The 15253-nt window shown below is 35.8% G+C and overlaps 2 protein-coding genes across 12 annotated transcripts in view; one reads left to right on the top strand and one right to left on the bottom strand.

Annotated features, from left to right (window-relative positions):
- The window catches only part of TMTC3 (transmembrane O-mannosyltransferase targeting cadherins 3), a 91444-nt gene extending 91087 nt beyond the window's left edge, over positions 1–357 (bottom strand). For all 7 annotated transcript variants that reach the window (XR_013449294.1, XR_013449291.1, XR_013449292.1 and 4 more), the window contains exon 1: positions 164–357. The gene's annotated coding sequence lies outside the window, so the exon portion shown is untranslated. The remainder of the gene's footprint in view (positions 1–163) is intronic.
- Positions 358–541: 184 nt separating this feature from the next.
- The window catches only part of CEP290 (centrosomal protein 290), an 84513-nt gene continuing 69801 nt past the window's right edge, over positions 542–15253 (top strand). Inside the window, exons 1-12 of one of the 5 annotated variants that reach the window (XR_013449290.1) lie at positions 542–750; positions 965–1049; positions 1282–1411; positions 1572–1649; positions 3449–3518; positions 3776–3822; positions 6689–6832; positions 10682–10735; positions 11329–11349; positions 11479–11631; positions 12009–12191; positions 13045–13134. Coding sequence is in view for 4 of the 5 variants with exons in the window: in XM_036087262.2 (XP_035943155.2) it covers positions 1310–1411; positions 1572–1649; positions 3449–3518; positions 3776–3822; positions 6689–6832; positions 10682–10735; positions 11329–11349; positions 11479–11631; positions 12009–12191; positions 13045–13134 (942 nt within the window). In the remaining variant the exon portion in view is untranslated. Of the gene's footprint in view, positions 765–964; positions 1050–1281; positions 1412–1571; positions 1650–3448; positions 3519–3775; positions 3823–6688; positions 6833–10681; positions 10736–11328; positions 11350–11478; positions 11632–12008; positions 12192–13044; positions 13135–15253 lie in introns of all 5 variants that reach the window. The other 4 variants (XM_036087262.2, XM_078076388.1, XM_078076389.1 and 1 more) reach the window with 4 other exon arrangements.

The following is a 15253-nucleotide window of genomic DNA, read 5'->3' as shown; positions in this document are numbered from 1 at the left end:
AGGGCACCACCCGTGGAAACCCTCTAAAACACCTAAGGAAACGGGTTCTTCTCACCTCTTCAGACCTGGACCGAGTCCTTCCGCGCCAATAGCACGAGCTTCATTAAGCCGGGACCGCTCCCCTCAATTCCTCCCCCGCCTCTGACCCACAGCTCGACCTCACCTGGGAGCGGTTCCACCAGGAGATGGCTTAGAGAAATCCCAGGAAAAGCGGCCCAGCTAGTGACGCCACCAAAGGCACAGTCATGGTCTACCTCATTCAGGTCACTGGCGCAGACGCGCCTCAGCCACTGCGCCTCCCGCCTCTGGGTCGTTCCCCCACCACCACGGTACCGTCGCAGCCTCCCGCATTGCACTCTGGGAACGGCCTCCCTCCACCTCTCATAGACTTCAGTTCCCAGCATGCACAAGACTCCAAGCAGAACTGCACTCTGGGATTTGGAGTCCTTATTCCTCGCCTTCTCCGTCTTTAACAGAGAGTCCAAGGGACCCTGCAGGAGAATCTAAACGCAAAGCATCACCCAAGGTCGTGAAATGTAGGCTCCCTTCGCATCCGGGGCCTTGTGCCGTCTTTCGCGGGGTGGGGAATGGTGTCGCCTAGCAGCCGCCGCCGCTCTTGCTTGCACAGGACCTGTTGGCGGGATCGAGTCCGGGTGGAACCGCGCTGGGGAGCGGTCAGGCGTGGCGGCGGGGCCAACCTTGGTCCGTGCGGCAGATCAGGGACCTCTGCTGGTTGCCACGCTCGGTTAGGTGGGTGGATCTTGGTGAGCAGGAGCAGCCAGTTTCTTCCCAAAAAGGTTCTTTAAGTCTCAGGGCCCGTATGTAACAGCCTGTCTTCCCCACCCCTCCTAAGTCTTTGGTCCGCAATCCGTCGGCCTTCTCCTAGCTTCAGCCCCGGTTTCCCCGGCCTACCTGCTCTCATTTCAGGCGTTTATTTACACACCTTTTTTTTTTTTACCCCTAGTTCCTGCTTCACCGAATCAGGGTTCATTTTCAGCCTTCCAAGTACCCCCGCGTTTGGCACCATTAGATGTTCGCGCGCCTCGGAGGTAAGGGGGCGTGGAGGAGGGGACTCAGAATCTTAGTTCTGACCTGGATTAGTTATAAGAGAGAATCCGTAGTGGTTTATTCAGCCGGTGCAGTCTTTGTTGGTTTGTGCCAGCTGCTATAATTTTGATCAAGGCTATTTTGCCCACTTATCTGCATAGAGGGTTATAATGATGTAATCTATAAAAATAGGATTTACCTCGAAAATGCTAATACCCACCTGTTTTGTTACAGAAAGTAAAGCACAGTGAAAGATTTCAAGATGCCACCTAATATAAACTGGAAAGAAATAATAAAAGTTGATCCAGATGACCTGCCTCGTCAAGAAGAATTGGCAGATAATTTATTGATTTCCTTATCCAAGGTGCTTAATTGATAAACAATACACACACATACATATATATACACACAACTATGATTAATCTAAGTTGTCCCTGAAATCAATGAATATTACAAATGGAAGAATTTTTATATTTTGCCCAAGGGTTATAAAACATAAAATAGTTGTTTTTCTTTTTACTTAGGTGGAAATAAGTGAGCTAAAAACTGAAAGTCAAGAAAATATGATACACCTTTTCAGAATTACTCAATCACTAATGAAGGTTTGTATGCAGTAGGTTTTAATAATGGTTTTGACTATTGGAGGACGTTTAAGGAACTGTTCTTAAATAAGTTCGTCTTTATGAAAGTACTTTGTAATATCAAAATCACTCAAAAATGAGATCTCTTCAAATGTGGATTGAAAATTTTAGTGTGCAAAACATTGCTGGTTTCTGCTCTAAAGTTCCTAGAAGAATGTCTAAGGGAAACAGAATGGGTATGTTTAAAAATAACATAGAGAGGTCCTTAGTAATTATGTTAACATAATCCTGAAGTCAGAATGAAAAGTGTGAACACTTGTATAGGGGTTTGTTGGGAGGGGGAAAGATTTAGGTGAGAGAAGGCCTCATGAGGGGCAAAGACTGATGAGTAATTTTAGGTAAGTGGAAAGCAGTGGTAAACATTAAAAAGCTTCTAAAGCTGGAAATCACCTTAAATAAAAACTTGGACTAGAAAATGTGCTTAGTCTCCTGGATATTTACCCCAAAGATAGAAATGTAGTGATCCGAAGGGGTACGTGCACCCCAATGTTTATAGCAGCAATGTCCACAATAGCCAAACTATGGAAAGAGCCCAGATGTCCACCAACAGATGAATGGATAAAGAAGATGTGGTGTATATATACAATGGAATATTATGCAGCCATCAAAAAAACTGAAATCTTGCCATTTGCAATGACATGGATAGAACTAGAGGGTATTATGCTAAGTGAAGTAAGTCAGTAAGAGAAAGACAAGTATCATATGATCTCACTGATATGAGGAATTCTTAATCTCAGGAAACAAACTGAGGGTTGCTGGAATGGTGGGGGGTGGAAGGGATGGGGTGGCTGGGTGATAGACATTGGGGAGGGTATGTGCTATGGTGAGTGCTGTGAATTGTGTAAGACTGATGAATCACAGACATGTACCTCTGAAACAAATAATACATTATATGTTAAAAAAAAAAAAAAGGAAGGGAAAAATGAAGGGGGGCAAACCGGAGGGGGAGACGAACCATGAGAGACTATGGACTCTGAGAAACAAACTGAGGGTTCTAGAGGGGAGGGGTTGGGGGGGGGATGGGTTAGCCCAGGGATGGGTATTAAGGAGGGTACGTATTGAATGGAGCACTGGGTGTTATATGCAAACAATGAATCATGGAACACTACCTCAGAAACTAATGATGCAATGAATGGTGACTAACATAATAAAATAAAATTAAAAATAAATAAATTAATTTTAAAAAAATGTGCTTATTCTTTATGGTTGAGGAGACAGGTGCAGAAAATTTATAGTAGGTTATAGAGGAAACGAATGTTGGGTATAGCTTGCAGTAGGCTGTCAAGGGTAATACAGGTGTATTTTATACTATCAGCAATGAGGGGCCATTAGAGGTTTTCGAGCCACAACTGGTAATAACAAAAGTATGCTTTAGGAAGGCTAAACTAGGTATGTTAATAGGACAAATTGAAGGGAATTGAAGCCATTTAGAGATAACATTGTGAAGAAGGTTAGACAGAAGATTATGGACTAAAGTAATGACAATGGTAAAAGAAAAAGTAGAAAACATTACAAAGGGAAAAGTTACAGTACTGGATATAAGACGAAGGAAAAAGAGGAATGAAAGATATTTCAAGCTGTTAGGAATCTAGGAATTATATCCTTAAGTAAGAAAATCGTCTATTCAACAAATATTTACTGAAAGTCTCCATATCCCAGGCATTGAAGGCGCTAAATATTGGGAAAGCAAGTGAAACAAAATCCTCATTTTCAGTGTTTATGTAAAGACATAATTGAAATAACCTTTCTTTTTTGTTTAGATGAAAGCTCAAGAAGTAGAGCTAGCTTTGGAGGAAGTTGAAAAAGCTGGAGAAGAACAAGCAAAATTTGGTAAACACCCTGGAAAACTTTATCATAGTGTTAAATAGGGGATTCTGTTTAATATACTCTATAAAATTTATATACTCACTTTATTTTGAAAGACATTTCTAGAACTCTTATTTCATGGATGAGGTATAAAAGTTATTTTTTTCTTATGTTACCTTATAATCATGATGGAATCTTTAACAATTTTATTACTTTGTTGAAATTTATTTAAAAATTTGTTTTGAGATAAATCTGACCAATTGAAACTTTTTTTTTAATAGAAAATCAATTAAAAACTAAAGTAATGAAACTGGAAAATGAACTGGAGGTATGTCCTTTTGTATTACCTAGGGTGTAATTGTTGTTAATTTTATTATTTTGAATTATTTTCAAAATTTTATATTATTGGCTGGAAAAAATCACAAGAATGATATTGTGTTCATAATTTGTTGTTTGTTTAACATATATTTTACATTTAATGTAAATTCTTAAGTTTAAGAATACTTAAATTCTTAGGATTGAGCATCCAATTATGAACAAAATAAAAACATTCAGTAGGAGTGCCTGGGTGGCTCAGTTGGTTAAGCAGCTGCCTTCGGCTCAGGTCATGATCCCAGGGTCCTGGGATCAAGCCCCATATTGGGCTCCCTGCTCAGCCAGGAGCCTACTTCTCCCTCTCCCTATGCATGCTGCTCCCCCTGCTTGTGCTCTCTCTCTCTCTCTCTCTCAAATAAATAAATAAAACTTAAAAGAAAAGAAAAAATTCAGTAACCTGAGGCTTACAGTCTAGAGAGGTATACAGAAGATTACTAGTAACTGGAGTGGAGGCACATGGGAATTTGAGGAATAGTGATGGAAGGATATGCAGAAGAAGTAGCTTTTGAGAAAGCTAAGAGCCAAAATATGAATATATTGTTAAGGAACTGAATACATTGAGATTCCTGAGAATGTGGGAAGGAATGTGATATAAATGAGTTAGCCTTTAAAAGAAAAGACCTTCTTCCTTTGTAGTAGGAAATGTGGATGTATACAGAAGATTTTATGTTTGTAGATTGAATACCTGGAAGTTGAGAGGTTGGAGGGAAAGCCCATTTGCTAAAAATAAGAGTGGAAGATGTGTGGTTAAAGTTTAAGGAAAATTAAGCTTGAAATATAGTGGAGAATGAGCTGGAGATTAGGGTATCTGGAGTCAGACAATTTGAATTCAAATCCTGATTCTTTTACTTACTAACTCTGTCAACTAGGATGAGTTATTTTTTATTCCATACTATATATCCATCTCCTAGAAAAATATCAACCATTCTCAATATATACTTATTAAATGAATTATGAAATTGGATTGATTCTGTTAGTATTTAGCCAGGCAGCTACTGTAGAATAGAAGGACAGGGCAGTGGGAGATATTGGTAAGAAAGTGGTTGAAGTGATAAGTAATGATTATGAAATCTCAGCTGAATGGGTAAATCAAGATTTGAATGGTGGGAGAGGTTAGAGACAAGTCAAGGGATCAGAGGGTCCTATGAGGTCAGAGGGAGGTATACTAGGAATCATGAGAAAATGTTTCCGCTGGGACAAGGTTCTGGTGTGGGCATGAGAGTGGGAGGCTATAGTGAATTCAAGAAGCATGTAAAAAGATAGAGAGAGACTAGAATGAAAGTTATATGGATGTGGAAACTGCTTAGGGGGGCTTTAGTGAAACACTATGAGCCATGTGCCAAAAATTCTCAATGAATTTTGAGAGGGAGCAATTGGGAAGTTAGTAGTTTGCTGCTACCATGAGTAGGTAGGGATTGGATAGCTGGATATCATATAAAATTCATAGTAACTGGAGTTTTCACAAGGTGGTGGAGGAATGATAGCCTGCAAGTTGCAGGTTGAAGTAAATCAACACCTTCTCTTGCCCTTGAGGTCTTGGGATGTGAAAGAATGAGCATCTCCCAATTAAAAGAGTTCCAAAGGATTTAGTATACTAAAGAAACCAAATTGCAGCTAAGGAGGGGAGATGGGGAGCATGATTTAGTAAAAGGGCTAAGAGTATAAAATATTAATTTATCTTGAAAGAAGATTTTTGAGAGCACAAAGGAAAGTTTTCTGAAGGAGGAAAAGAGGGAGAAAACTATTTAATATATAGAAGTATCACAACTGTACGGTAAAGAGATGAATGTGAGACAGGTAGATAACTAAAGGATACATTTTGGACCATGACCCCAAATAACAGGAATATGAAATGAAATGGATTTAATCTACCACAAGATTTTTTTTAAGTAAAGTCTATCCCCAACATGGGTCTCAAACTCATGACCCTGAGATCAAGAGTTGAATGCTCTACCTACTGAGCCAGCCAGGTGCCCCAATCTGGCACAAGATTTTCAAGGTAATCTTAGTCTGAGCCATCCAGTACAGAAGCACTAATCACTTGTCGCTATACACTTAAATTCATTACAATAAAAATTAAAAATTCAGTTCTGTAGTTGCAGTAGCCACATTTCAAGTGCTCAAAGCCACTTGTAGATAGTGGCTATGGTATTCAGGCATGCAGAGAACATTTCCATTATCCCAGAAAGTCCTGTTGGACAGCACTGGTTTAAATAGGGTATGAGGGAAAGGGCAGGTTAAGAGCACCACAAGTTGGGTTCCCTGGGTGGCTCAGTCAGTTGAGTGTCCGACTCTTGGTTTTGGCTCAGGTCATGATCTCGCAGCTGTGGGCTCGAGCCCCGCATCGGGCTCTGTGCTCGGTGCAGAGTCTGCTTCAGATTCTCTTCCTCTTTCTCACTCACTCACTCTCAAATAAGTAAAAATGTTTAAAAAAAATAAAGTCACCAGAAGTCAATGACTGGGTGGAGTCCCTGCTGGTTTGTAGCCTGGTTTCAGAGTTGTGATGCTCAGGACAAGCCTTGATAGTTCATTGCCTTTGTTCTCTGCTTGTGCAGTTTAGTCTGGTGTCTGTGGCTCAATGGTTATAATAGAGCCTGAGCGATTGACAGTCAATTCAGAGCTGTGGGTGGCTCAGAAGAAGCTTAAGGGCTTGTCAGTCTGCAAACTAAAGCTTAAATACACAATTTTACAAAACAGGTTCTTAAGCTAACATGATTTTAAACATCTGGTGCTGATTATAATACAAATTTAAAGTCAATTTGTTGTTGATTCTCCAATTATAATGGGACTGATTTATACTTCTGTTTTATTACTTTAAGATGGCCCAGCAGTCTGCAGGTGGACGTGACACTCGGTTTTTACGTGATGAAATTCGCCAACTTGAAAAACAGTTGGAACAAAAAGATAGAGAATTGGAGGACATGGAAAAGGAGTTGGAGAAAGAGAAGAAGGTTAATGAACAAGTAAGGCACACTTTCCTCAATGAATTTTAACTGATCAAGTTACCTAAAAACACCTGATTATACTTTTTATAATGGTAACTATCAATTGTATGTTTTATGTGAGAATTGGTGTATACTTACCTCTCAGGTTTTGTATCACTGTTCATGTTGTCAACACATCTTTAAATCAAATTTCTTGTTTTTGGGAGTACCTCGCTTTGTGCAATAAATACCTATATGTAAAAAAATATAGGTTCTTAAGAAGTCGTGTTAATGCCAGCATTTTATAAATCAGTGTATATTTTAAAGTACAACATTTTATCTTTTATACAAATATAGTTATTGCCTTTTATGTTATTCTTCATTATTTATAAAATAATTCATGCAGTGGTCACTTAAATTTAGTTTGAGGAAAAAATTTTTTGCAGCTGAATTTGTGAGTTCCTGTCAGAAAACAGCATGTTTCCTATTTTGCCTCACCTGTCAGTAAACTTATATAAAATCTGCTGCCTAAGTGTGGTAACTGTCCCATCCCTGATTCCCAAAAGCTTTTTCTACCTTTGTGTCCTTTAGGTCAATATTTTATTACATCCTAATAATTTTATTTTGTCTATTGTTCTCTTAAAAATAGAAGGTGGTAAATTTTAAGTAGACAACAATGATTATAAGGTGTTGCTATTTTAAAGAATTTGTTATAAATTGATTTTGTAAGGAAAAACATGCCTATTCTTGATATATCTATTTTCTTATATAATTTAGAAGATTCATGCAAAGGTGATCTATCCATACCATTTTTGTGGTGAAAAAAGTATGGATTGATGCCACCTAAAGGTTAGAAATAAGTTCTTAGAGGATTGTCTGTTTAGTTGACTCTATAAAACATAACAGACCTATGGATTTCTTAATCATTAAGGATTCAACCTATGACATACAGTAATAGAATTGCTTATTAGGGGGATATCTGTGGTTTTCTGGACTGTTGTTCTTCTGTCTAGCCCATATATTAATCAACTTTTTGTCATTCATACCATGCACCCTTAGCTAATCAAAAGTACCGTGTCCATTCTTCTTAGACTGCTATCTTTTATTCATAGGTACAAACACAGAAAACTTGAATATATGGCCCATGTACCATTCCAGTTGCTAGATTCCTTGAGATGGAATATGAGTTGTTGGCAATTTCTTCTTTGCCCTTAACCAGTCATTCACTTTATGGAGTATTTATAGCTTGCCAGAAACGGTTAGGTACTAGGAATACAAAGGGCAATGATACCCTACTTCTTGATATTCATTGTCAATAATAAATATAACAGAGGATACTCTGGGGAGGGTTACCTAAATCAGTCTTGAGGAAGTGATTTGTAAACTGAGACCTGAAGTAGTAGTTAGTCTGGCAAAGGGTTGGAGTATACATACGTGGTGGTTAAAGATAGGGCATTCTGGCCTGAAGATACAACATTGCTAAGATCTGGAGGGAAGAGATGGCATGGTGAATTCAGGGAACTACAGTCATTTTGGCTGAAATATAGGTAAAAATAGCTAGTGTAGAATCCTTACTGTGTGCCAGATATTTTATATGCACTAATTCATTATTCCTCATTTCATACTTATCATGAGATAGGTAACATTTCCCCATGCTATAGATAAGGAAACTGAGACACAGGAGGGGTAAGTAATTGTTCACGGTTACAGAAATAAGTGGTAAAACCAGGATTTGAGTCCAAACTTACTCAGTGAATCTATGCTCTAAACCACTGTACTATCCTGCCTTTCTAGTTTAAACATTTGTGATCCTCTGGAGAGATAAGCACAGGCCAGTTCCTGAGGAATTGGGTGTTTTTCCTAAAAGGAGCCAATAAAAATATTGAATACAAGAATATCATGATCAGATCTACTTTTGAACTTTATTCAGCTTTACAGAGAGTGGATTGAAGGGGACTAAGTATAGTAAGGAGACATTGCTGCTAATTCAGGCAGGTGCTGATGATGGGCTAATTAAAGTCATGACTCAAGGGATTAAGGGATATAGACACGTTTAGAGATGTGGGTGTAATTGGATGTGGTGAATGATTGATTGGTTGTCAGAGGAGAGGGAGGAATGGAGAGTTTTCTGCATTGGACCACTGCATAAGGAGACAGTGTCATTTAAGTAGAGACACAAAAGGAACTAGAAAGTGTGTAATTATTACTTCGGTTTTCACTTTTGTACATGTTGAGTTTGAGGTCACAGTGGGCATATTCAAAAAGGATAACTGGATTTGGAATTCATGAAAGACACTGGGTGGATGATGAATATTTGTGAATTAAGAACACAGCTATGAAGCCATAGAAATGACTGTAAGGGAGATCTCTGAGAAATGTCTAATGAAATAGGAAGAAGTGCTTCAAGGAACAGCACAAGAAAAGACAAAACTCAAGAATGTAATGTTTGAAAAACTAAGGGAAAAGAGCATCAGTAGTGCTAAATGCTTCAGCGTTAAGTTCTTGACATCTCTTGCCTTGTTAAAATTTTCCAGTTCAAAACACAATGGGACTGTTTCTTAATTCCCAGGTGACGACGATGATGATAGTAGTAGGTAAACTCTGGAGATTTGTATAGCATTTTGCATTTTATTATAAACTTTCCCTAAACTTTTTATTTTGAAAACTATCAAACCTTCATAAATATTGTAAGAAAAGGAATAAACATTTTATGCTCTTCATATAGATTCACCAGTTGTCAAAATTTTGCCACATTTACTTTCTCCATCAGTATCGTTATATACACATATTTCTCTCTTTATTTTTGCTGAGCCATTTGAGAGTTAACTGTGGATATTATGATACTGCACACTGAAATATTTCAGCATGTCTCTGAAAAAGAGGAGTATTCTGTAACATAACCACTATATAATTACCATATGCAGGAAATTTATTTTTATTCAATACTCTTATCTAATATCTAGTCTGTAATTGTATTTTTTTCTATTGGCCTAATACTGCCTTTCATAGTCCCTCCACCCAATATGCAAGGTTCCATCAAGGATCACATACTGCATTTGCTTATTTATTACAGACTTTTAACTATGTTTTAATTGAAAACCACTGAGAATTTTGCTTTCTCCTTGAATTAGGGAGAAAAGCAGAAAAGTGAAAGGCCGTAAGAGGGATGGGGTTTGGATAATGGATGAGAAAATCTATGATAATAGTTATAGTATTTGCCTGTTTTGGGAAACAAAAGAGTCACAAATGAAATCATTTATGAGAGGAGGGGAAAATGCTCCATAATTTTTTGTTATTTCCTGCACTGAGCATTGTGCTAAGGACTTCATATACATTATACTTAATTTTTACATCAACATATGAGATGGGAAAATTGGATTTAAGAGATGGTAAATCACTTGTTCATACTCTACCAGAAATTAGTGGACAAAGAATATAAACCTGGGCCAGTCTGATTTCAGATTGCTTCTTTTTAACCATTATGTTGTGCTGCCTTATATTTCTAAGTAATTTAAATGCTCAGCAGAGCAAAGAGTATATTCTAGCTCTGACATAGAAGAACTGCAAAATATTAAAGATCTTGGACAGAAAATTACTCATTAGGTTTTGAGGGGGGGATAATTTGTTTATTACTTTGTTTCTGTATCCTTTGGTTAGAGTTTTGGTTTTAGTTTTTTTTAAATCTTTTAAACTCAACCTGTTTTGTTTTTTATAATCCTTAGATTTCACAAGTTTTGGTTTATTATTCATGTCTTTGATCAACATGAGTCCTTAGTAGTTAATCATTCTCTACTTCATTGGAGAGAATGTAAAATTTAAATTGATTAGCCGAAAACCTGGTTTTATATTGAATTACTGCTGAACATTATTTTTTTTTTCCTATTTTAGTTGGCTCTTCGAAATGAGGAAGCAGAAAATGAAAACAGCAAATTAAGAAGAGAGGTTGGTAAAAAATTTTAGTAGTTGTGGTAGTTCAACAAAGTTACTTGTTAAAAAGTTTTCATAAATTTATACTCTAACCACAACTGGAACCTTCTAAGTAACTGATGCTATTAAGCTGCCTGATTTTATGATATGAATTTGTCTCAGGGAAATAGAAAATAAATTGAAAGTTGAGGCCATTAAGTACTACATTCATCTCTTACTTTATGTGGGTAAATTTTGCTTTGTTTCATAAGCCATTCTTTGTTATTTTGCTAATTGACTGAATAACTGGATTTCTGTCTTCTCTTATTTTACCCAGTATTCTTTTAAATGTTTTGTTTCTCATGAAATCTTATAAGTTCTTTATTATTTGGTTCTTCTGAGCCAAATAATGTTTGTACATTGTTTATCCTTATAAGAGTTCTTATCTTATTAACATAACCAAAATATTCTTTGTTTTGGTTGGTAATGAATATTCTTGCTTTCTTTGATTATCCAAAATAATATCTCCTTCTAAAATTTCTCTTTTTTGTTTTAATTTCTAATTCTTAATTTTAATTATGTATCATCTTTCTCATTTCTAATTATCTTTTTCCTGTTCTTTTCTGGAGAACAAACGTCTAAAGAAAAAGGTGAGACTTTAAGGGTGGTGAGACCTTGGGAGTTTAAAGATATATTTTGAGATCAACTATTTAGAGGATGAAATTTTGTTTCTATGCATAGTTTCTTAATATAGAATATTGTATTTGGTCTGCCTTCAGAACGAGCAGCTTCGTCAGGATATCATTGACTATCAGAAACAAATAGATTCACAAAAAGAAACACTTTTATCACGAAGAGGAGAAGACAGTGACTACCGATCACAATTGTCTAAAAAAAACTATGAACTTGTCCAATATCTGGATGAAATTCAGGTAAAATAGAAGTCAGTTCAAGGCAATGATTCTTATAAAACTTCAATTTTATTAATATAAACCTAGTATTTGGCCCTACATTTAAATTCTGTAGTAGAAATCTGCAACTATGCCTTTGGAAACGTGAAATAAATTGCATCTTTAAAGTTATAAATCTTACGATTCATTCATTTTATATGCCTATCTTGGACATTAAGAAGAACAAAGCTTTTTAGATACAATTTGCTTGATATTTAATTTGATTTAATTGGTCAAAAGAAATTGCTACTACAGATCTCTAAAGAATTCTCTATTCTTCAGCAGGCACTTAGGACTCTGTTTAATTTAGTTTAAATTTCAGTTTCTTAAGTTAACCATAGTGTCTTTAACTTTATTAGACTTTAACAGAAGCTAATGAAAAAATTGAAGTTCAGAATCAAGAAATGAGAAAAAATCTAGAAGAGTCTGTACAGGAGATGGAAAAGATGACGGATGAGTATAACAGGATGAAAGCTATTGTCCATCAAACAGATAACATAATGGACCAATTAAAAAAAGAAAATGATCATTACCGGCTTCAAGTAAGAATTGCTGTTAGAGTAACTCATTCGTGCAGACTTCATATCGTATCATTACTATTTATGTGAAACTAAAAAGTACTTTAACTTTCTAGGATATGAATTTCTGTCTTATGCTGTAATATACGTTTTACTGTAACATGTTGCCATGCTGACATGTTTGTCCATATGTGTTTTCTCTAATGCCCCTACGCATACCTTGTAGTTGATACCTGAATGAATGTGTAGACAGCAGTCCTGGAAAACTAATAAATATGGGGATTTTCTACTAAAGATGCTTAGAAGTCCTGTGGACCTGAAGTTAAGTTTTATACCGTAAAATAAATACACTATAAATATCAGAAAACCAATACATTGCTCATTTTTTTTTTTAAGATTTTTTATTTATTTATTTATTAGTGAGAGAGAGAGAAACAGCATGAGAGGGGAGAGGGTCACAGGGAGAAGCAGGCTCCCCGCTGAGCTGGGAGCCCGATGTGGGACTCAATCCCAGGACCCTGGGATCATGACCTGAGCCGAAGGCAGTCGCTTAACCAATTGAGCCACCCAGGCGCCCATACATTGCTCATTTTTTACATGGTATTAAACTAGTGTAAAAAATAGAATAATGCTCAAAAATATAATTCTCTAGTAATGACAAATAATTAGACATCTGTAATGATACAGAAACCATTAAATACCACTTCTAACTACAGAACTGCTCCAATAATGAATATGCATTGGTAATGTATACACATATATGTGTATGAGTATGTATACTGTGTATGTGTAATATATGTGTAAATATGCATATCTAACAAATATGTATATATTGCACTATTTTGCAACAATTCTTGAAACAATTGTTGCCTTTTAGGTGCAGGAGCTTACAGATCTTCTGAAAGCAAAAAATGAAGAAGATGATCCAGTCATGGCTGCTGTCAGTGCAAAAGTAGAAGAATGGAAGGTGCTTTTTTCAGTTGATCTAATGGTTTTTCATTTGTATTTTTGATTTCAATTTCTTAGTCTTAGTTTTCTTGAAAGGCCTTATGGTAGTTAGTGACATTTTTATTGGGCAATTTTTGTCCTAGTTAGGAAAGCACTAAGCAGTCTCTCCTGTGTAGTCCTCTAGCCTATGTGTAGTGTAAGTCTAAAACTTAACTTATTTGTCATCTAAAATAGATAATTCTAAGTAAAATTTAAATTTTTTTACATAACTCATAGTTACCTTGTATTAAGTATATATAGTTCCTGGCTAATTTTAGTTTTTCTAACTCTCCTTCCTTCAGACCAATCCAACTATTGGTTTTCCAGTGGGAATGGGAGTAAGGAAAGGGACCTTTCAGAATCATTTGAGAAGTTTTTTCAAAATACACCTTTCTTGCTCCTCCCCACTCTCCAACCCCAACCAAATCCTCTGGCCTTCCCATGTCAGAAGCTAGGATTATGATGACTGTATATTTTGAAAAAAGTCTAAAGCGATTCTGAATAAATCTAATTTTAAAAGCTATCACTTTTGTAGTCATTGTTTCTAACAGAGTTCACATAAATCTTGTTGGCTCTTTGGATTTGGTTATCTGGGAAGTTCAGATAACCTATATTTTAAACAAAAGCAGTAGTGGTGACAGTGATGCCCTGTAGAATCAATCAGGCGCCAGTAAACTTTCTGTAAGAAGTGCAGAGAGTAAATATTTTAGACCTTCTGGTCTCTGGTGTAACTAAACTCTGTTATTATAACATGAAAGCAGACATACAGCATACATAAATGAATGAGCAAGGCTGTTTTGCAATAAGACTTGACAAAAACAGGCAGCAGACCAAATCTGACCTTTGATTGAGTTTACTGACCCCTGGAAAAGAGAAGTTTTTACATCCTATTTAATTTTGGGGGGAGAGATGGTAGTATATGTATTCTTTTGCGCTTTATTTTGTTTTCACCCAGTATTGTTAGGAATTATTTATATCAGTATATATAGTATTGCTTTGTTCTTTTTAATGGCTTTGTAATTTTTCTTTATAGGTATGTTATTTATTTAAGCGCTACCCTATTATGTGATATTTAGCAGGTTTCTGATGTTTGGTATTAGAAACAATGTTACAATGAATATCTTCGTGTATTTGTTATTTTGCCAATATGTGGATTAAATTGCTACAAGTTGTCACATATATCCAAATACATACCTCCGGTTTTGACACTTGTCTTTGGCTTTATGGTATTTTCACTACAAAGTTTTTTTTTTTTTTTTTTTGTATTATGTAGTTTATTTTTTTGTAGCTTTTGAACTTTGTGTCATAATTAGCGTTCTGAGTATAAAGTTGTTTTCTCTATTTTCTTCTGGTACCTCCTAGTTTCATCTTTTACATTTAAGTCTTTGAAGCATATGTAATTAATTTTGGCATGGAGAGTGAGGTATGGATGCAACAGACCTATTCTGTTGCCCAAACATTATTTATTGAACATTTTATCTTTTTCCTACTGAAATATGGTTTCATATTTATTATATACGACATGCTTGTTGAACTTGAATTTATTTTTGGATTCTCTGCTTTATATTGATCAATCTATTTTCTAACATGTGTCCTTGTTTTAGTTATTGTTATGCTTAAATATTTGAAAAAGCTGTTCATTTTTCAGTTTTTAGACACTTACAAACATGTTTTCTAATATGAAATTTAGAAATAGTTCTTAAAAATCTTATTTTATTGGATATGTGATAAATTTATAAATAATAAGTTGATTTTGGTATTTGGTTCTTCTAGCAAAGAACACAAGACACCTTCATTCAGTGGCATTTTAAGGTTTTCTCTATAAAAATTAATTGTACAAAACTTCCTGGTAGTTGCATGAAGGTATTTATAATTCTTATTTAGGAATAGGTTTTGAAAACTTGAGATTGTTTAAAGATTGAATTTCTAAAACAGCAAAAATTATACTGTATATTTTTGAATCATTTCTTATTTGAACTTAAGGTTGTACGTCCAAAAGGAACAAATGATTATGCAAATAGTTGCTGATACTTACTTCAAAGTGAATTTTATTTCCTGCATTTTCTGGTATCTGCTAATGGTATATATTAGAGTAGTTG

This window comes from Halichoerus grypus, chromosome 6 (genome assembly GCF_964656455.1).
Source record: "Halichoerus grypus chromosome 6, mHalGry1.hap1.1, whole genome shotgun sequence".
Taxonomy (NCBI): domain Eukaryota; kingdom Metazoa; phylum Chordata; class Mammalia; order Carnivora; family Phocidae; genus Halichoerus; species Halichoerus grypus.
This window is presented reverse-complemented; position numbering and strand designations above follow the sequence as displayed.